Here is a 22,007-nt window from a genome sequence, read left to right as displayed (position 1 = left end):
TTAGGTTTTAAAAAATTTATAAATAAATAACAACAATGAAATATTATATCATCATATGCATTCTTTTATTAAATATTTTTGCTGATCAGTGGCTTCCACAATTTCAAAAATATGTACACAGTCATTGTTTATGTCTTCTAAAATGGATTCAATAATATTCACTTTACTTTACTTTATTCACTTACTGGGCTGCTTAGTAAAATGGAAAGAAAATTTTTCTCAGTGTAGGAATTCAACTCCAATGATAAAAGGATCCATTGCTATAGCAAGGAGGAACTTGAAGTGAAAAAAAATGTTTTAATGCCATTTCATTGATAATAATCATGAATGATTAATCTCCAGATTACTTTGAAAAACTCGAATTTCAATTAATTAAAATACGACAAATACTTTTGAATTTATAAGTAATAATCAGTTGACAATTAACTGACATTATTCTGATTGATTCCACTTAAAACAAGTTCAGTTATGATTTAATTTCTGGAACAAAACCCACTTTTTAATTTAAATTGTCACATGCTTATCTTTTTAATAGATATTTATAATTAAAACATTATAAGTATACTGTAAAATTATCTTGAAAAATATTTTATTTTATATAGAATATATTTAATTACCATTAAATATCATCATGACTATCATACAGTAAATATATTTCTTAAAATAAAATCAAAAGAATATTTATTTCTATAGCATGTTTTAGATTTTCATGTGGTTTATTTCAAAGTAAATTACTTTTTTTTATATAAATAGCTTTATTGAATATATAACAATTGATTAATAGAAGAAAATTATTGTATGAATGAATAATTGACTCATTTATTGTTACTTTCAATTCATAAGAAATAAAAAAAAATTCATTAACTTTGATAACCGGAAATAAACGAAACCAATTTTTCAATAATGTCTCAAAAATTGTCTAATAAATTTATTAACTGATAAAAATTAATCGTACAATATCAACTATGTATAATAATTATTGATAACGCATGATAAAATTCTTATTTCTTTTCACTTAGAGTACATATTAGATTTTAATGGGTCTCCAACAATGTGGCTGGTCAAGGTGAAAATGTGGGTTACTAGTAATATGTATTGCTTCAAAAGTAATTTATTAACTTGATTAGTCATTGAAATAAAATCCAATGCTTTACATTCAATGGTATTTCCACAGATTTCTCACACCTAACGTCATTTGTAAATAAAACGATGAGTTTTTACAACTTTACCTGACATTATCTCTTAATTGTTTATCTATATTAATTTAATTCAACGAACATATAAATATAATAGCTACTATTTATTTATTTAGTTTTATACGTTCATTGGACTCATTGAAGTGGATGTTTGATTTATCAAGTACGGATTAAAAATTATAATAGAAATGAAGTTCCTATTGGTTTTTTGCATTGCATTTATTGGCTATGTTCACTGTGTGAGTAATAAATATTATTATTTTAATTCATATAATATTTCTCGAATGAAATATTTTTCTTATAAAGTAAAACTGATAGATCAATCATAAACATGCCCGTTGATGACACGGAGAGAATTTTTTCACTGCTCGGAAGTGTCACGTCATGTGGCACTACGCGCCCATACGTTTTAAATTAAAAATAAGAAAATAAAGAAAAAGATTTAAAATTTATTATTAACAATTATTAATAATTTATAGAAATATTTCTATTATTATTATACTGATTTTTATTGCGTTTAATAATGCTTCAAATGTAATTCAGTATGCAAAAAATATAAATCGTTGTCAAAAGCATTGTTCGCAAAAATATTTAATTACAAACTCAAAGAAAATAAAAAGAAATTATTATTGATTTAATCATAACCAAGGAAAATTAATTTTTTAATTAAAAATTTAAAAGAAGGGATGTTGCTACTTGCTAGCAACAACCGAAAATGTTCTTTAAGTGACACTTCAGTTTTAACAATCAAAATATTAAGACGTGTTCAATTGTTTATTATAAAAGTTATTTGAATAATTAATTTGGATTTTAATATCAAAAGTAAGTCTTAATATTTATTTTTTTATTCAACATTCTAAAAGAAAGTGCAATCTCTCTTTTAAAATAATTATCGTATGATTTCAAAATTATAATTTAATTATTAATTTAATAAATTTATGATTGGCTTTTTAATTAATTTGTTTATTTTATAAATATCCCTATCAATTCTATTCTATTTATTACTATTTTTTAATCTTAATGCAACAACCTCTTACTCCATCCCAGCTATTGCACTAGGTGTAGGCTAAAAAGGAGTAATCTTTTGATATCTTTTAAATAAACTATGACATCACAAAGTAAAAACAATAAGAAGTACACGATTCGACGTTTAGAAGTAAAAATGTGTGTATCTAGAAGTGAATTTTACTTACAGTAAGTCAAAATTTACTTCTATGTACACACATTTTACTTTTGAATGTCGAATTGTATGCTTCTCTTTTTTTACTTCTGAGCGGTGAAAAAATTCTCTCTATGTAGTTCAATAAGTTTTGATTAATTTTCTCATTTTTTATTGTGGTATTAAATGACAATTAACGTATTATTTTGATGTTTAGTTGCAATAAAATATTTGAATGTCGTCATTATTAATTTTTACACCCTTATTACCTAGTGTGGTATACCAAGAAGAACGCCAGACCCTCCTAAAAAATTAAAGGAGGAATATCTTGACATGGTATTGAGAAGAAATGAAGATCTTGATGAACCTTATCCTAGACCATTTTGCATTGAAGAAGAGCAAATCTTGTGGTCATTTAGAGGCACACTTGTAAGAATGCCAAGTAATTTGAGATCAAAAATGCTTAATGCTCGAAGAAAAGGTCTTGATTGGGAACCATATGAAGCACTAATGAACGAGAAAAAAGTAACTCCAGTATCTCAAAAACCAGGAACAGTGAGTTTATGTTTATTGTTGAAGTTTGAATTTTTTTATCTCGTCAAAAGTGAATGATGTGATAATATGTGTTTTACATTATATTTTATTTAGTGTGGCTTTATAAGAAGAAAACAAAAAGGTCCTAAACAAGTGATGAACGAATATCTTGATTTAGTAATAGACCATGGAGGAAAACTAGTTAGACCTCCTTGTAGACCATTTTGCATTGAAGAAGAACAAGTTATGTGGCTACTCAGAGAGAAACTCGAAAAGCTGCCGAGTGCATTGAGATCAGATGTACTTGATGCTCACAGAGATGGCCGTTCTTGGGTATCGTATAGAGTTTTATTAATATATACAAATAAAAGCTAAATAAAAAAATAACTTTATTTTTGTGCGATCAATTCGTATTTTTTTTTTAAAAAAAAAAAGTATCTTATTACATACAGAAATTAGCGAACAAAATTTTTTTGATCGAATGTTGATTTTTTTCAGATAAAATTCCTTCAGGACTATAAAGCTAAGCGAAAAAATCAAGATGAGACAGAATCGAGCAGTGATCGTAGAACAACACCATACGTGAGACCTACGACTGTTCGAACTACGACAACCAGGAAACCAACAACAGTTACAAGAAGGCCCGTATACACATCAACTACTCGCGCGACTACTACGACTACGAAGAGGCCGACAACAACTACAACGACAACTAAGAAGCCAACAACAACTACAACGACAACTAAGAAACCAACAACAACTTCTACAACGACAACAACAATGGCACCAACAACTTCTACAACGACAACAACAAGGGCACCAACAACTTCTACAACGACATCAACAATAACGCCAACAACACTTTCTAAAACAATAATAACTATGACTCCAATAACAACCATGGCTCCAATGACACTTTCCACGAAGACAACAATGGAACCAACGACACCTACTACTACAACAAAAACTATGGCTCCAACAACAACTGTAGCTCCCACAATACCTTCTCTAACAACAACAACGACGATAGCTCCAACAACACTTTCTACTACAACAACTATTGCTCCAACAATACCGTTTACAACGACAACAAAAATAGCATCAACAACGGTCTTAACAGAACCAGAACCTTCACTACTTATAAGAAATCGGTTTGGAGAAGATGATACATTTGAAGCAACAAAAACATTGCCAAGTGCAACATCACGATCTGTTGATGTACCAGACAATACAACTAGCATAACAGAAATGACTGATGTTGATCATGAAGCTAATACTACAGTAGCAGCTACTTGGATAATGGATATGTTACCGACTACATCATTAATTGCAAGCATGACTGCACCTACAACACCTTCTACAACAACAACAACTATGGCTCCTACAATGCCTTCTACAACAACAACAACAACGATGACACCTACACCACCTTTTACAACAACAACAACGATGGCACCAACAACTTCTACAACGACAACAACAAGGGCACCAACAACTTCTACAACAACAACTATGGCTCCTACAATGCCTTCTACAACAACAACAACGATAGCACCTACACCAACTTTAGCTACAACAACAACTATGGCTCCTACAATGCCTTCTACAACAACAACAACGATGAGCACCTACACAACACTTGTCTACAACAACACACAACGATGGCTCCATACAACACCTCCTACAACAACAACAACTATGGCTCCTACAATGCCTTCTACAACAACAACAACGATGCACCTACACCACCTTTTACAACAACAACAACGATGGCTCCTACAATGCCTTCTACAACAACAACAACGATGAGCACCTACAACCAACTTTAGCTACAACAACAACAATGGCACCTACAATTCCTTCTACAACAACAACAACGATGGCTCCTACAATGCCTTCTACAACAACAACAACGATGGCACCTACACCACCTCCTACAATAACAACAACTATGGCTCCTACAATGCCTTCTACAATAACAACAACAACAACGATGACACCTACACCACCTTTTACAACAACAACAACGATGGCACCTACCACTCACAACCTTCTACAACGACAACAACAAGGGCACCAACAACTTCTACAACAACAACAACTATGGTTCCTACAATGCCTTCTACAACAACAACAACGATGGCACCTACAACACTTTCTACAACAACCACTACTATGGCTCCAACAACACCTTCTACAACTACTACGGTAGCCAAAAAAGTAACTTCCTCTACAGTAGACCCGTGCTTTGATCCAAGCGAGTTTTATGACTTGGAGGGAAATTCAATAGACCTACCCATGCCTAGTAAGAAAACGAAGAAACCCGGGTGTGGACTGTGATTCTTTAGTTTCTCTTGAAATTTTTTCACAAGAATTCTTCGCCAATTTTATTCAGAGTTTGTTTATATCAACGTATTGAAATAGTACAAATTTCTTGTTACTTCGACCTACATTTGTAGACTTACTATTCGATTAAACATAAATAAGTGTCAAATACATAAAAACACATAAGCAAACGTTTAAGAATGAGCGGACTAATTGACATTAGGCAGACTGGCACGTGTGGTAGTGGTATATCAATTCGAGTTGCGTATGGTAGAATAAATAAACCTGTGTGTATTCTCGTACGTTGACGCAGATATTGAAAAAATATTCATCTGTGAAAAAATTATATTTTACACTGGATTTTCTACATCTTTATTTTAGTCTACTGTCTAAAACCATTTTTAATGATTAAATATATTTCATACATAATCAATTAAACTTAAAATTAATTCATTCGCACAAAAAATAGTTTCTAGCGTGCATGTAAACAGGACTCTATTGTAAATACTACGTTGCCGTAACATTAAGCGTGGATTAAAATGCGAAGAAAACAATCAGGAACGTGAAAAGAGCTTTCGCATGAATACCAAAAGTAATAATTATTTGTGATCTTATTTTTGATGCAGACTTACAGAAATGTGTTCGTATGTATCGAGCAATTTATAGAAGAGAAATTGAAAATGATTCAACATTTTTTATTCTCATTATTATTATGATATGGATTGTTTCTTCCTTAGTAGAATTTTTTGGTAGGTCCACATAGTGGCCCTAATTATAATTATAATTATAATTGAGGCCTTATAAGCAGTGAATTATAATTCGGGCCTAATCAGCGAATGTATTTTTAGAATTAGCATAAGCATATTTTTCAAGAATTATCGTTAAATATAAATATAAATTTATAATTTATCTTGTTTTATTATTTTTAATTAGTTTTTTGTTTTGTATTAAATATACAGGAAATAATTATGATTTTTGGAACAAGTTTCGTGAGTGAAGCATTTAAAAAGAGTCATTGATAGAAAACTGTAAAAAATCAATCGGTGCTTTTGTTGTGAATGAAGTTATTTATTCATTTTGTATCATTTCAGGAGCTGACATGGTGTTACTTCATAATAAAGAATTGGCGGTTTCGGGGTTATATTTCTCACCTGATAATATGCATCATTTTATGCATCGTTATCTTGAAGCTTCTATCATTAATGGCGCTTACATATTATTTTAACGAAACTTCATCTTGATATGATGCTTATTGCTATGAGACAAAATTCCTCAAGTGGGCCACTAATAAATCAGTACTCTGAGTATTTATAAATATTATATATGTCTTGTTAGGATTTAAAAAAATAAAAAGTACGTATTTTTTTATTTTTTAAAATTTTAATTTTTTGAAAAGTTATTAATAATCAATTTTTTTTGCAATTTTTCACGTAAAAATTTTTTTCTTCCGATTGGTTCGATGAATCTTTATAATTTTTGGTCAGTACTTTGAGAAATAATAGTCCTTCCTAAATATATTTTAAAATTTTTTTTTTTCATGTAATGTTGTTCAATAAATTGATTTCAGTTGTAAACAATTGACAATTATTAATGCTTCTCAATTAATTACAACAATAAAGAAAATATATTTAGATTCCTCGCTCGATTTCGAAAAAATGAGAAAAAAAAAAGTTAGAAACTTGCATTAGGTGAAAGACTACGTTCATTTGTTTATTTCGTTATTCAACGCGCTGTGAAACAACTCTGACGCGGTGCGACTTGAATGCTATTCGTGAAGTAAAGTATATAAAAAAGGGATTACAGGTAGACAGGATCTTAGTATTGTAATAATTATTTCATTGTTTTATTATATATTATTTATAAATTGTTTATAACATCGGTTTAAATTAGGTTTACATTGAAATTAATCTTTAGTTACTCTTACGTATTAATGTAGTTTTCGTTATGCTTTCAGTGACAGATTTTCTGGATTCTGAAAATTTTCTACATAATAGTTTATTTCCATTTATTGGGATAAAACAATGATACTGACGAGTGCATTTTAATGTTTTAATCTTCTCATATCGAGGCTTTAGAAATTCTTTATTTAATTTATGATCTTCTTCTGAACAGAAGTCAAAATTAATATTTTTGAAAAATTTTGTTGCCCACTCATACATAAGTTTTGGCGAAGTTATGTTTTTGTCACCTGTACACTGTAAACTCGATCGATATGCATGTCTTTTTACCGTCCCTCCGATTCCATCGCAAGCCCCTTTACCGTGCGAAGTGGCAAAAAAATTCCATTCAGCTGTTATACCAAAATCTTTTTCATGATTTATTAAATTAATAAAATTAAATTTATTTTTATACTGGGACCCAGCACCGTCAGAAAAATAATAAATTTTTTTTATACCTTCCAAATCAATATTTTCTCTTAAATGATTTATCAGTTTAGAGTTAAATAAATATACTGAATTAGCATCGTGTTGAAGATGTTCAGAAATTATTACATAATTTTCATGATTTATGACATTGTCTTTTTTGAAATAAATTACATAGGGGTGCAAAGTCACTTGAACATTAGCCCAGTGTTGTGATTGAACCGCATTCTGAACTTGACAAGTATAATTTTCAGCAAAATCTAAAGTTACGATCATTTCCCCGTCCTCCATTGAATTTTTCATTTTTCGAAAATAAGCTGCTTGAGATGTTGCCAAAAAATCATGCTTCGCCAAATCAGGAAAATCATTTTTCAAAAGTACTAAAAATTCTTCTTTAGATTGTAATTTAGATAAGAGCTCGCATCTATCTGTGCTCGTCCACTGATTAAAAGTTATTTCTGAAATTTTAGAGTCCTGTAATAAAATCTGCAACTTATCAACAACTATACTCGTACCAGGACATTTCTTACAATCATTGAAATAGCAGTCTGATGTTGGACTTTCACAGAGAATATCTTTTAATGCATCTCGATACGTATAATTGAAACTTTCACCTTTTTGAATAAATTGTTTTTTCATCCCTTCGAATTTTAACCTCATATTTTGGTGAATCTTACAAACGCAAACGTTGTGCGTCCCTTTTTGACCGGATAATATACATTCTTGCGGTCTTTGTTTACGAAATGTTGATAGTGACATTTTAATTTCTGGATTTTGTTCTTCAAATTGTTCATGTAAAGTGCCTAGATTATTTAAAAGTAGTCTTTTTTGTTTCTGTATTCTCTGATTATTTTCTACAACTGATATGTAATCTTTTGCACCCGGCATCACTCTACTAACTTCATCAGACAAATAAAAATCTTTAATTTTTTTAACAGTTGAGTCATTCAAACACCGACCACGTTTTGGTTGAGGACAAGTTCCATATCCTGAACTTGCATGTAATTTCTTAGCTCTTGATGCCATTCGGCGAGACACATTTAGTTCTTTTTTCATTTGACGAATGCTCCAACATAAAGGTGCTGTGGTTAAAAGACTAATTTGACCAGAACGAGTAGTTTCATTTGCAATTGCACTCCTTAAATCTTTAGTCCAATTTTCATCCATAGGAACGTATCTGTTGGATTTCTGTTTAAGGTCAATATGTTGTCGTAGCTTTTTAACGGGTGATAATTCAAAATCCTGTAATAATCAATATATAGTTCGAATCCTTAAAATGATTCATAATAATTCGATTAAAATTATAACTAGTAATATTTTAAAAAATAAAATAATTGATTGGTTTCAGTCAATAATTTTTTTTTTTAAGTAAATATTTCTTTTGAAACCAAAAATTTTTTTTTCGTTACATTATTCGAAAAGCTACATGAAAATATACCTACCTTGTTATTCATATAAGAATCTTCATAAAAATCGACTTCATTATCACTGTCACTATGTGTTTGAAAAATCGAAGAGATTCTTTTCCTTACACTATTGTTAGAGACTTGCGGTTGTGGAGTAATGTTAGACTGTCTGTTTACTTGACTTTTACAAGACTGACAAATATAAAATCCTACTAAATTTTCAAATTTTGAATTCCATTTATGTGTTACTAGAACAACGTTTTTGTAAACACAGTTATGCCCTTTTTTTTTTAAAGGATTACAACAAGAATTTGCTCTTGGCATTTTAAACTGATCTATCGACTATTTTTTCAATATATGATATGTTTATATATTTTATAAATTTATATAGTTTATAAATTAAACTAGAGATATTAAAAAAAGTGAAAAAAATTGTAAAATAATAATGTATTGAACACGATACAAGGACACACTTAACGGGTGAAAATATAAATGTATGTTTTCCATAAATGTCATGCAATTGTTTTGTGTCAATTGAGACGCTTCGCGTAGGAGTTGCTTCACAGCGCGTTGAATAACGAAATAAACAAATGAACGTAGTCTTTCACCTAATGCAAGTTTCTAACTTTTTTTTTTTCTCATTTTTTCGAAATCGAGCGAGGAATCTAAATATATTTTCTTTATTGTTGTAATTAATTGAGAAGCATTAATAATTGTCAATTGTTTACAACTGAAATCAATTTATTGAACAACATTACATGAAAAAAAAAATTTTAAAATATATTTAGGAAGGACTATTATTTCTCAAAGTACTGACCAAAAATTATAAAGATTCATCGAACCAATCGGAAGAAAAAAATTTTTACGTGAAAAATTGCAAAAAAAATTGATTATTAATAACTTTTCAAAAAATTAAAATTTTAAAAAATAAAAAAATACGTACTTTTTATTTTTTGAAATCCTAACGAGACATATATAATATTTATAAATACTCAGAGTACTGATTTATTAGTGGCCCACTTGAGGAATTTTGTCTCTATTGAAGATTTATCAGCTGAGACACAAATTGTGACTGTTGATATTCTAGCAAATGAACAATGTGATATTGTACTTCATCAACGTAACATTTACATGACAAGAATTTTAGCACTAATCGTAAGTAAAAAATGACAAGTGCACTTGTTGAATAATAGAAGGACAGCTGTTTAACAGTGAATTTTGGGTTGTCGTAAGTAATTTTGGAATTTTTGCACACAAAAAAAGAATATCTCAGTTCAAGAAAAATTTGGTTGATTCAAGATAATCTGGGTTGGCTCAAGATGATATTGCTCTTGATTCGAGATAATTTTTTCGAACCAAGATATTATAGTTTTGCTTTAAATCCATGATTGATGAGAGAATAGTTTTTCTTCATCCAAGATATTCTTTGTGTGTGTGGGTGTGTGTGTGTAAGTGAATATTTTATTAAGACACCCCGTGAGTATTAAGATTACTTACGAGAACTCACAATTCACTGTTAGATAAAAATATTTTTACTTCTTAACTTGGAAACATGCACTTATTATTTTTTGCACTTACATTTAGTGAAAAGAATTATCTCCGTGTACATCCATGCTAAAAAACAGTTTTGTGTGAAAATAACCATGCCATTAAATTTATTTTATGATAAATATTAGTCAATATATTTAAAAATATAATAATAATAATATTATTATAAAAAGCACTATTTTGTCTGCAATGCTTCGCTTGCTTTATCACGGTTTAATAATTTTATTTGAAAAAAGCAATAAATTAACAAAAACATGAATATAAATTTAAGACGAGAGCAATAATATTTTTAATATAGACACTTTTCTTTTTTATTGGCAATAATTTACATCTTCTGAGTTACAAAGTCATCATAATAACGAACGATGATGAGTAGTGTGTATCGACGCTCACACCCTACTGGGATTCCGGTCTCTGCCAACTTCCGGAAGCTCGTGAATCCCCATAGAGAGTTCACCAAGCATGGAACATAAGCGTAGGGTTACCACACGAGACTACTATTTACTCACTCTATATATCTGTATGTATCATGCGAATAAAAAATGTACACAAGGAAACAAGACCCTTAGGGATCCTACGTAGGACCAAGAGAGTAAAAAAGAAACATTAGACGATGGATTCTAGAGACACGATGATGATTTAGATTCATAGGGTAAATAGGGAGTGAATCTTTGTCCTTTCACGTCGTGATTGTTTGGATTATTTATGGTATTGTCTCCACACTGAACTTGTTCTTGAAAAATATAGAAATTGAAAAATTAAATTGGCAATAAATTAAATTTAAATATTTCACAATAATATTGTATTTAACTTTATTTTTTTTTTATTGTTCGTTTTGTTATGTAGAAAATAAAAAAAATTGTGAAAAATTCATCTGATGATTAGAAATTTTTTGTTAATAATTGTTGAAAGAAACTTATTTTTTTGACCATTTAACTCTTAACTGCATGATTTTTTTTATTTGACGGAAAAAAATATGATTCTGAGTAATGGGTAAATTTAGAGAAAAATATAAGCATAATTAGAATATATTTTATTTACGAAGAAAATTCCACTTAATTTAATTTTAATTACAGTCCGAAATTTTTAAAATTAAAGCCACAAAGATATTAGAAAATTCTGAATTTGAACACTTGTATTATTAATATTTATAAATCTGCATTAAAAACAAACAGTTGAAAAAAATATTTTTAATAAGTGTAATTACTATTGTATTAAGTGAAAGTGTACAATTACTATTATATTAATAATGGAAATTAAAACCTTGTTTGCAGATAGACAAATTCTGGATTATTTTCTTCATATTTCTACCAATTTCATATCATAATATGTAGCTTATAAGCATACTTTGTACCTGATCTATAATATTCTAAGTCGATATAATTTGATTATGGAATTGAAATACGAAATAAAATGGAAATATTAAGATATTTAATGCGACAAATAAAGTACTATAGTATCGTATGCTTTCAATTTGATCTAATTTAGATCAAATTGAAAGCAAACGATTGATTCTTATATTTAAATAAACTAGAAATACGACGCGCGCTGTCGCAAGTTAACAATGTAAATAATTATTTAATTTTTATTTTTATTCATTTCGAAAATTTAAAAATAAAATTGACCAATCAACGCACGAATAAAATGGTTACACTTTTTTGATTGGTTGATTTAATTTTGTATTCTTTAATTATTTTTCTTTGGTATTTGTTACGGTAACTTAACATTTTTTTTTGTTATTATCATTATTGAATTGTACTCTCTATGATTTTATAAAAAAAAATATTATAAACATTTAATTATATTCACACGAACGGTTTTTATCATTGTATCTCTTTATTTGACAGTAAGTCATGAGTTTTAATAGATAGGATTTGATGAAAATTTAAATGATAATTATTTAAATTATAATTTAAATTACAATTATTCAAATTATAATTTAATAAAAAAAAGTGATGTTATTAATTAATAACATTACTTTTTTTTAATGTTAACATTATTTTGGACAGCGAAAAAAAAAATTAAGAACCAAAGCAATTTTTGACGAGAACAGTAATTACATGCTGTCGAAGTTTATTTATTAATAAATAAAATTGAAGAGAAAGTAAATAAAAAACCCAAAAGGAGGAAGAGTAGATTTTCGTGAATTTGGGGTCCACGTGTCTCGGGTTATATGGGGCAGAGAAATAGGGGATGAACGTGTCACAAGCAGCCCCACGAGCCTAGTTATGAGCTTGAGGGTGGTTTAGCGATTGTTTCTTCTCTCTTTCTCTTACTCTCATATTCTCTGTATGAACGTGACAAAGAATTGAATCGCCTTGTTGACCCGAGTATCATAATCGACTTCTCCCGCCTTGAGTTAATCGACTAGAGAATAATATCTAACTTTGTTCAGTTTATTCATCATTGTTTCAATCTTTATAAATATACATCAACTATCAATAATTATTTCATCTATCCTCCATTATACATTTTTCCAAAAAATAAATTCAATTTCAATTCACCACTCATTTTGGAAGTTATCTTTCAAACAATTTATTTTATTTTTACACTAAAAAAAACATTTTCATATCAAGTAAATATGTAATTATTATTTCATGTCAAGTCAGTAATCATTTACGCTGAGTAAATAATTAATTGAAATAAACATTCAATAAAATCATTTATTTAGCACTAGACCCGAGTCAAAGAATTGGGACTCATTTTGTCTTCAATTGGTCTTTAATCGAATTTCAATATATATTTGAGGCTATAGGACTGAAAAGTCTTATTTTATCCGCGGTTTTCCATTATTAAGACAATTTGAGACTTTTGAGAAGTTTAGATTTTTTTAAAATCTCACTTTGTCCTCAAAAAAGTCTCATTTTGCTGTTATTGAGGAAAAGATGAGTTCTATTTGAAAATTGTTTGGTCCATTAAACGAAGACAGGATAAGATACATGAAACGTTATTGAGACTTTATTGAGTAAGCAAAATGAGTTTAAAAAAAGACTGGTGTGACAAGAAACATTGAGGCCTATCTGAGACTAACTGGGATTCGGTTAATGAAGGCTTATGAGAACTAAATAAAACATTTGAGGTAAAGACATGTTAAATGAATACAAAATGAAGATAGTACGATCGAAAACATTGAGAATAAAATCAATTTAATATGATTGAAAATATTTAGGATAAAATGAGACTAGTGAAGATTCGATGTAAATAGGATTATGAAGACTAATTGAGACATTTAGAATAAAAGAATGTTTAAATCAGACCAAAGTCAGTCTAAATAGTTTACTTCAAGATAAAACGAGTCCCAATTTTTTGACTCGAGATAGGTGTGTAGTAAATATACTACACGCAGAGAAATGTATAGTAAAAATTACCGTCAATTTTATGGTAATTTGATGAGACTGCTATGTGAGGGTAAAAATTACTATACACATTGTAAAAATTACCAAACTGCAAAGTTATTTTTACTCCAATTTTAGCTTAAAAATTACTACGCAGTTTAGTAATTTTTACCATCACACTGGAGTGTCACTAAATTACTAAAAAATTGACGGTAATTTTTACTATACATTTCTCTGCGTGTACTTGTGCGGATCCTGTAACACTATTATTATTGTGTAATAATATTTTAAGATGATAAATAAGACACTAGTAATAAACAGTTACTAGTGTTTGGTAATTACAAGTACAATTTGGGTAGACTTTTATACATTATTATTATTATTTTTTTTTTTTTTTTTGAGAAGGTGTAAAGAGGCTATTTACTTGACCCTATAATCTATTTTCTTCAATGTATGAAAAATAATTATTTTTAACAAACGATAATTAATTACTTTTATTTTTTAATAAATATATTTTTGCATACAAAAAAAAAAATTTTTTTAAAGTCCAAAATGAGTATGAAGTACTAGAAGACACAATTTCGATGCAAAATTCTATCACAGGGGGAATCCGAGGCAAGATGGCTTTTTGAATTTTAAAATGACTTATACACATAATAATGTAATTTTAGCAATAGACATATTTTCAAATCAATGTGAACTTTCGTATTAACAGCTTTGGAGGATCCGTTTAGCCTTATCAAGTTACCAAAAATCGAAAAAGTCGTCTTGCCCCGTATTCCTATACATCTTAAACCTGTTGCGATAAAAAGATATATTTTTTTGATAATGAGATAAGTAATTATTTATTGACATCACTAATGATTAATGATAAATAAATATTATTTTGGAACAATTGTTGAAAATTTAGCTCTAAAGTTCATGATGAATAGATTTAATGTGATTAAATATCTATTTCTTGTTTTTCTTTCGTTTGTAGATGCCGGCGAAAACTTTTCGAGCCAATGTAATATTTCGTTGCAGGTAACGTATAACAAAAAGAGACACAATGCCAAGCGCGGGATCGATTATCCTCGGTCCTCGTTCTTGAATGTGAGAGATATCTTATATATTACTATCTCGCACTAATCTCTCTCCTCTCTGCTGCTTTTATTATCTCTTTTCTTATATATATAATATAAATATTCTTGGGAATTTCTACTCAGGGAAACCGCGATGTTTCATCCACTTTTTTTATTCATAACTCAAATGAGTTATACTTAATCACTTTTTCTCAAACAATTAAGTCTAAGTTTATAATAATCAACGCATTATAATAAATAATTTCTCTGCATTTCGATTATCAATATCTGATATTGAGATAAAATATAATAGATGATTTATTAATGCTATAATTTATTTCACTTTGAATTAAAAAACACTAGATTAAATATTTTTGATCGAGGAGATTGAAGCGAATATTACCGATATTTTTCCATTTGTTGATAGAAAGTATTACAATTTAATTTTATATAAGAAAATTCATTAGAGATACAATATAATAAACACAAAAACACACACACTCTAACGAGCAGCCTAAATTACTCACACTGCAAATCCTAAAATTTCACAAACGTGTTAAAATAACACACCTAAAGCGTGTTCAATGTAAAATGTCCATAAACAAACTGTACATAATACCTAATACCTTTTACACATTTCGTAGTGTGTTGAAATCTATAGTTTGTTTATAGCATTTAAAATTGAATAGGTTTAGTGTGTTAAAAGTGTTTACAAGAATAACACACTTAAATTTGCAGTGTATCCATAGGATAATATGTAATTAAAGAAGCTACAGTTAATAATAAAGAAGCTATAGTTTAACTAGAGCAGCCTAGCTGTGATCATCTCATTGTACAAATCAATAAAGTATCCAATTCATTTCACAATTGCATAAAAAGCTTTATGTCTTTATCTTGATAATTCTGATGGCTCTAAAAATATTTTGTCTTCTTACTTTTAGGAATTTATAATTCAATTGTTCTATAAAATTCTACGTTTAAAGTCATCTTTAAAAAATATTTAATTTATAAAACCATAAAAATATCATAACAGCACCTCTGTTTTGTCTAAATATATTGTTAATATTTTTTATAAAAGAAATTTTTCATTGTTTTCCAATACAACATTTTTATTAAGGATCATAAAATTAAAGGTACATGTTGAAATAATTTTGTCATTCAACATAAAACATTGTTGTTTAAGAAAAATACTAGTTAAACAGAACAAGGAATCAGAACATACTTGAATCTGTCCAAAGTGAAGCAAAAAAAAGAACAAAATAAAGAAGAAAGGCGGTGGTAGAGTCCTGCATCATAAGCACGAAACGACTTTACGGGAATTATATGGCGCGAAATCGGGGAGATATGGAGCTGCAAAATGCGATGTGGTCATCCGTCACTCTCGAGATGTTTGCAGGTGTTTCCTCCACCTCCACATTACGTTCATTTCTCTAAATGTGTTGCGAATCCATTAAATATGTGTAACAATCAAGTCTTAAGATGAAAAAGTCTGCGGAAAAATTATTTCGGGGAATGCATTTGAGAATAATAAAAGAAGTCCACGGAAAAATAAGAAACAAAGAGTAACATCCACGCTTTAGAGTGCATTAGGAAGGAATGCATTGACAAAAACTCATTAAAAGCTTGCAATAACGACCAACCAAATCATCCTGATCATCTTGATCCTGGTAGACGAGCTGGAGCCGTACTTTCACAGGGCTATTCTCAGAAGTGAATCGTTCATTTTTGTCTATATTCACTACCTGGACAGGTGCTCTCTCTTTTGTGTGGATTTATTTAGTTATATGAGACTCTAAAAATGTTTGAAGAATATCTAGAATGCAGTAGGATTTATTAGCTTTGTATTTATTATCAAAAAATAATAGTAAAAAATTTAATTCCAATTATAAAATAAGCAGAACAAATGTAATTAATTGAAAGTTTTTTTAGCAAACTCAAGTATATTAACCCATTAAAATTAATGACATCTGAACAGTAGAACTGTTGTTGAAAGTAAATTTAAATACATTTTATCGAACAAAAAAAACAATCTGGCGATATTATTATTATTTGTTAATGTTTTGAAAATGGTCTGACTATTTAAGTAGTTATGGTCAATGAAAAAATAGGTAAATAATAATTACTATCGAATTTAAATATAGGGTAGTGAAATAAACTGGTAATTATAATCTAGTTCATTTTTCAAAGTCCACCAGACACATTCTTTGACGCTCAATTAGGTGGTGGAAAAGAATTTTTAAGATGTAGAGAATTCTTGGTTGAACACTGGATGATATTCAAACATTTGTTCAAAGAACAACTGATTTTTATATTCTTAGAAAATATTTTGATTTATTTTTAACATTATCTTATTTTTCTTCTTTCCATCTTTGATAATTTATTGTTATAAATTTACCCTAATTTTTTATACAATAATCACAATAAATATTTTAAATATTAAAAATTCTTAGGATAGAGAAAATATTCTAAAAACGATTCCTTTAATATTAAAATTTCATGAATAAATGCAACAACTTTAGAAAGAAAAATACCTGATTGTAATCAGAAAAGATTTTTTTCAACAGGTGATATCCTCAAGTCAAGTGTTGACCTGATTTTGCACAGGATTTAACTGCTCTTAAAACCATTCAAGAAATTTTTGTTCCATCATTGGTATCTTTTCTTATTGATAAAAGTCCTAAAATTGAAACAAATTGAAAGAAACAATATAATTGCATCGTCACTGGAGCAATTCTCTCACACAAATCCTCTGATGCAATGCAGTTTGTTTCGTTAAGTTGTTTAAGAAGAAGATACGATAAAAGTATCTCGTGTAGCAAAATATATCTACCTTAAAACGATTTCTTATTTGGAACGCTACTCATCCACGCCCCAGGGATAATGCTCAAGTTCTCAAGTACAAGGTGCGAAAAGGCGTCAGTTTGAAAAGTGAGAGAAAGCTGCACACGCCTCATACTCTTAGTAGGCTTTATATAGCCTCTTCGCCTACACTACACCACACGTTTTTCATAGCTACAGGTACAATGACAATAGAAAACCACTTGGAAAATTTTTAACACGGACAATGAAATAGGAGAGTGTATCATTTGGTCGTTTATGTTATGAACTCTGTGGTCGTTCATCATTTCCGCTACGGTCGATCGTTATTTTTCATCGTTACATTATATATCTTTTCTCTACGTCTTCTCTTATATATTAGCTCTGAAGAAAAATTTTTATTTGATTGTTTGTGAGCCAAACAAATAAATTGAAAATTCATTTTCGTGTCATTATTATATTCTCCTTTGCCACAACATAATCAATAACAATGAATACTAATTTTTTTTTCTCTACGATTATTATACACACAATTGTTTAAGAATATTTCCAACAATGAACCTCTATTTAGGTGCCAGTAATTTTCATAGAAATTTATCAAGAAATAAATCAAATCCTTTGACTCCAAAAATCCTTGCTCCATAAATTAGCGGAAATATTTAATTATAAATTCTACACAAATTTTTTCCAAGAAATTTTTCTCGAAAGAACTTCAGCATCTATGGGATTTTGAATAAATAATTTTTTAATTAAAATAATTAAACAAACATTTAAAAAAAAAAAATTATTTTTTTACTCACACTTGTTGCTTTACTTTAATAACCCAGTTATTTATTAATAATCTTGATGAAATTTTGAAGAGTTTATTTCTGAAAAAGAATAAAAAAATTAATTGGATGATGACATAAATTTAATGAAAAATGTGAATTAAAGAAAATATTAAATGGTTATCAATATAATAATTGATGTAATGAGCTATCAATTTAGAGTTAAGTGAGTAAACAAACGCCACATTGTCGCAGTACAGTGTCTATCATTGTTTTATCCCTTTATCAACGTATTGCATTCATCAGACCTCTCAGTGTGTGAGCCGCGAGAGTATATCGATTGCTCCGCCTCCTGCTGCGTAGTCATGACGACACACCCTATCCTATCTAACCCCTAACTTAACCCCCTCATCTTCTATATAGTCCTTCATCCTTTCTCTCTCCACTGTCCTTAACATCTCGTCGTCTTTGTATGTCATCAAAAGTATCTGCATTGTAGATAAGTCCAAGAGGTATTATGTAGTCTGTGTCATCAGTGAATATGAGACAGGATGCACCATCAACATGTGATGGAGAAACTATTTTTATAATTATTATTCTCATACAGGAGTAATGGTAATCATCAACAAGCCATAATTGGGTCTCATTCAGCACCAAATAAATAATTTGCTTCCAATCTGAAAGAAAAATTATTTTATTTTATTAAAAAAACATTATCTTTGTTTAATTCTTTGAATATTTCAATTATTCAAATATTTTGGCTCAGTTACAAATTTTTTTTAAATACAACCAATGTATTTTATAAAATGCATTATGCATATTACTTATTTGTGTGTTTTGATTTCTCTCTTATTATATTTTATGGTGTTCAAACGAATTAAAATAAAAATTCTTTTTTTCTTTCAATCCTTTGAAGATGAACAAAGAGTAAAAATAATCTTTATAAAATATGAAATAAATGTATAAAACATAATTTAGAAATGACTAAAAATATTTTTTTGCTGTTAAACAAAACTAAAGAACTAAAATTGTAATTGATTCCAGTCAAACCAATTGAAATTAGACTGACTTGTTGCATTTGACACGCAAGCATGTGCTGAATGTATTTGACATGTCTATTATTTTTTATTTTCAGAGAAATTCGTTTAAAATAAACCTATTAATTTTATTTCCCATGACATTGTTATTCAGAGGCTTGAAAAAATAAAAATGATAAAATTTAAGCATCAAAAATTGTACAGCTGTTTTATATATAATATTCTTTATAAGAACAAAGCTTTTACTTTAAAGTAATATTGGATCATTATAAATCTCATGCGCTTACTTTGGGTATAATAAATTAGGCAAAGACGTTCATCAATTCTATGATGTTGGAACCCATAGAAAGCTTCAGTCTAAAACATCATCCGTCCATCAAAATCCAATGGCCTCATGTGTATCTCGAACCATGATGGATGATTTTTTCTCTCCTAATTCACCTTCAGACATTATTACGTAGTACACTGAAAAAAATAAATAACTTGGTAATATACTTAAACTTCAACTCGTGAGAATACAAAAGAATTTGATAAATACACATGAGTCTATGCAGGTATGTCGATAGTTTATTCGTATATTAAATATTAAAATTAATTTTAGGTTATCTAGACACTCATTTATATCAAAAAGATACACATGAATTCCCGTTATTGAACATTATTTTTTGAATAATTTTATTTATTGTTCAAAGAAATTCTCCATTGCTTCACTTCTTTTTTATAGGTTAAAAACTCACAATTTTTAATTTTAAAAATTTATGGACAACATGTACAGCAACATTTTCTTACCAATCATAAATACAAATGACCGACAAGTGTGAAGGGGATTCTCGCTATTTCATATTTGTGTTTTTTTTCTAAAACTTGCATTTCATATGGTAGTAAAAGAATCTCGTAGATAGTAAATTTAATGTTTGAAATACATTTTTTATTCACAATGCTTTTTCATAAACAAACAGTTGATAATATCTCCAAAATTAATATCTTTTTTTCACATTCATTCTAAAAGCTACTCAACCATGAAAAATGGCATGAATCTTACGAGGTCGTATCAAGAATCCGGATCTCTTTGGTTCCATATTTTTTCCTTTATCACTGTCTTCGTTCGTACCTTTGGCTTATTATCGTATGGGCTTTTTTAGATGCTACAAACCACTCTCCAGACTCATGTACACGTGCGTGAACAGGTTACGTTGCGCACACGTACGTATACACAATATACAAAAGATATTTTGCATTCATATATATATGGAACTTTATATAAAAAAAGCCAAATGAAGTTGAGGGCGTGTTCCAACATCTGTTGGTGATGTACCCTTTGATGTCGATCAATTATATTGTCATGTTTCGCTGCAGTGACACATAAATACACGAGATCTCTAAATATATGTAACTCCAAAAGCCATTAAAATGATTCTGTTTTGATATCAGTTCTTATCAGTAGTCATCATTTGTAATATTTAAAATTATTCAATTGGTCATTCTAACTAATTAATTAAATTATAAAAAATCATTCATTTATACTTCATAACACTTCTGAGTGTAAAAATAATTTAGAAAAAAAACTGTGTTTAGAAAGAGTTTATTTTACTTCTAATTAAATATCTTTTTAAGGTCATTTTCAACTGATTAAACCCAATCTAAGGTAAATTATACCAATTTAATTGGATCATAATAGGCTTGAAAAATTTTGCAGCTTTTTATTCAATTTCTAATTTATTTTGTAATCTTTAAAAATAAATTGATTTTTTTTTTCTAGATTTGTATGAAACCTGAAGCACTTGGAACAGGTAATTGAGCAAAATTTTGAGAATGAGATGAATAAAATTTTTATTCAAGGAAAAATCGGTGGAAGAGCAAAGTATAAAGAAATTTTAGTAATCTTGGAAAATAAACCGACATTGAAGGTTCAAGTGAAAGGAGGTACAGGATAAGATGATCCTTACGCGTCGGCGAAGATCTTGGTTTACTTTTCAGTGGAAATATAAGAGAAAAGAAATATATTATGAGTGAGAAAGCAGGATAAAAGAACAAACGGTAGAGTCAAACCAAAGCACTCGAGCGCACGATGTGGATACAAAGGAACAACAATAAAAGACGATATACAGCTGGCTTGTAAAACATAGAGATCCTGTGAAGATACTTGGATAGTTGAAGGCTACCACTCGTTTTCTCTTGTACCTTGGAGGTGGTCTAAACTTCTAAAACAAGAGTTTTCTCAAAATGCAAGAGAGCACGACTAATAAACTGCAAATAGTTTCTAAAAGGCTTTAGAAATTACGTTGAAAAACCATCAAGTGAAATGTAGGAATGAAATTATTTAAAAAAATTGGAGTAAAAAAATGTTTAATAACAAGAAATATGATTAATTTTTCTTTAAATAAAAATATTTTCCTTTGTGTGCGAATTCAATATTTTAATTACGTGTACCAAATGATTGAAAGCTGTATGTCAAGTGA

The 22,007-nt window shown here is 28.9% G+C and overlaps 1 protein-coding gene and 1 long non-coding RNA gene across 4 annotated transcripts; one reads left to right on the top strand and one right to left on the bottom strand.

Annotated features, from left to right (window-relative positions):
- The first annotated feature begins 2,688 nt into the window (after window positions 1-2,688).
- LOC118067208 (mucin-2-like) lies at window positions 2,689-5,229 on the top strand. Its single transcript, XM_035083836.1, has 4 exons — window positions 2,689-2,910; window positions 3,004-3,222; window positions 3,388-4,509; window positions 4,933-5,229. Exons 1-4 carry the CDS (start codon window positions 2,689-2,691, stop codon window positions 5,227-5,229), a joined length of 1,860 nt encoding a protein of 619 aa, XP_034939727.1.
- Window positions 5,230-18,204: 12,975 nt separating this feature from the next.
- Window positions 18,205-20,851, bottom strand: LOC118067198 (uncharacterized). Of its 3 annotated transcripts, XR_004690339.1 has the most exons (5): window positions 20,591-20,851; window positions 19,836-20,013; window positions 18,820-19,188; window positions 18,545-18,613; window positions 18,205-18,463 (listed from the first exon to the last, which is right to left on the bottom strand). It is a non-coding gene; the product is annotated as an uncharacterized lncRNA (long non-coding RNA). The 3 variants fall into 3 exon arrangements; XR_004690337.1 differs by lacking the exons at window positions 18,205-18,463; window positions 18,545-18,613 and having other exon boundaries at window positions 18,650-19,188; XR_004690338.1 differs by lacking the exons at window positions 18,205-18,463; window positions 18,545-18,613; window positions 20,591-20,851 and adding an exon at window positions 20,087-20,202 and having other exon boundaries at window positions 18,650-19,188.
- Window positions 20,852-22,007: the final 1,156 nt, after the last annotated feature.

Source organism: Chelonus insularis, unplaced genomic scaffold, assembly GCF_013357705.1.
Source record: "Chelonus insularis isolate UGA/USDA-ARS -01 unplaced genomic scaffold, ASM1335770v1 contig_36_pilon, whole genome shotgun sequence".
Lineage (NCBI taxonomy): Eukaryota > Metazoa > Arthropoda > Insecta > Hymenoptera > Braconidae > Chelonus > Chelonus insularis.
Note: the sequence above shows the minus strand (reverse complement) of the source record. Positions and strands in the feature narration are given on the sequence as shown.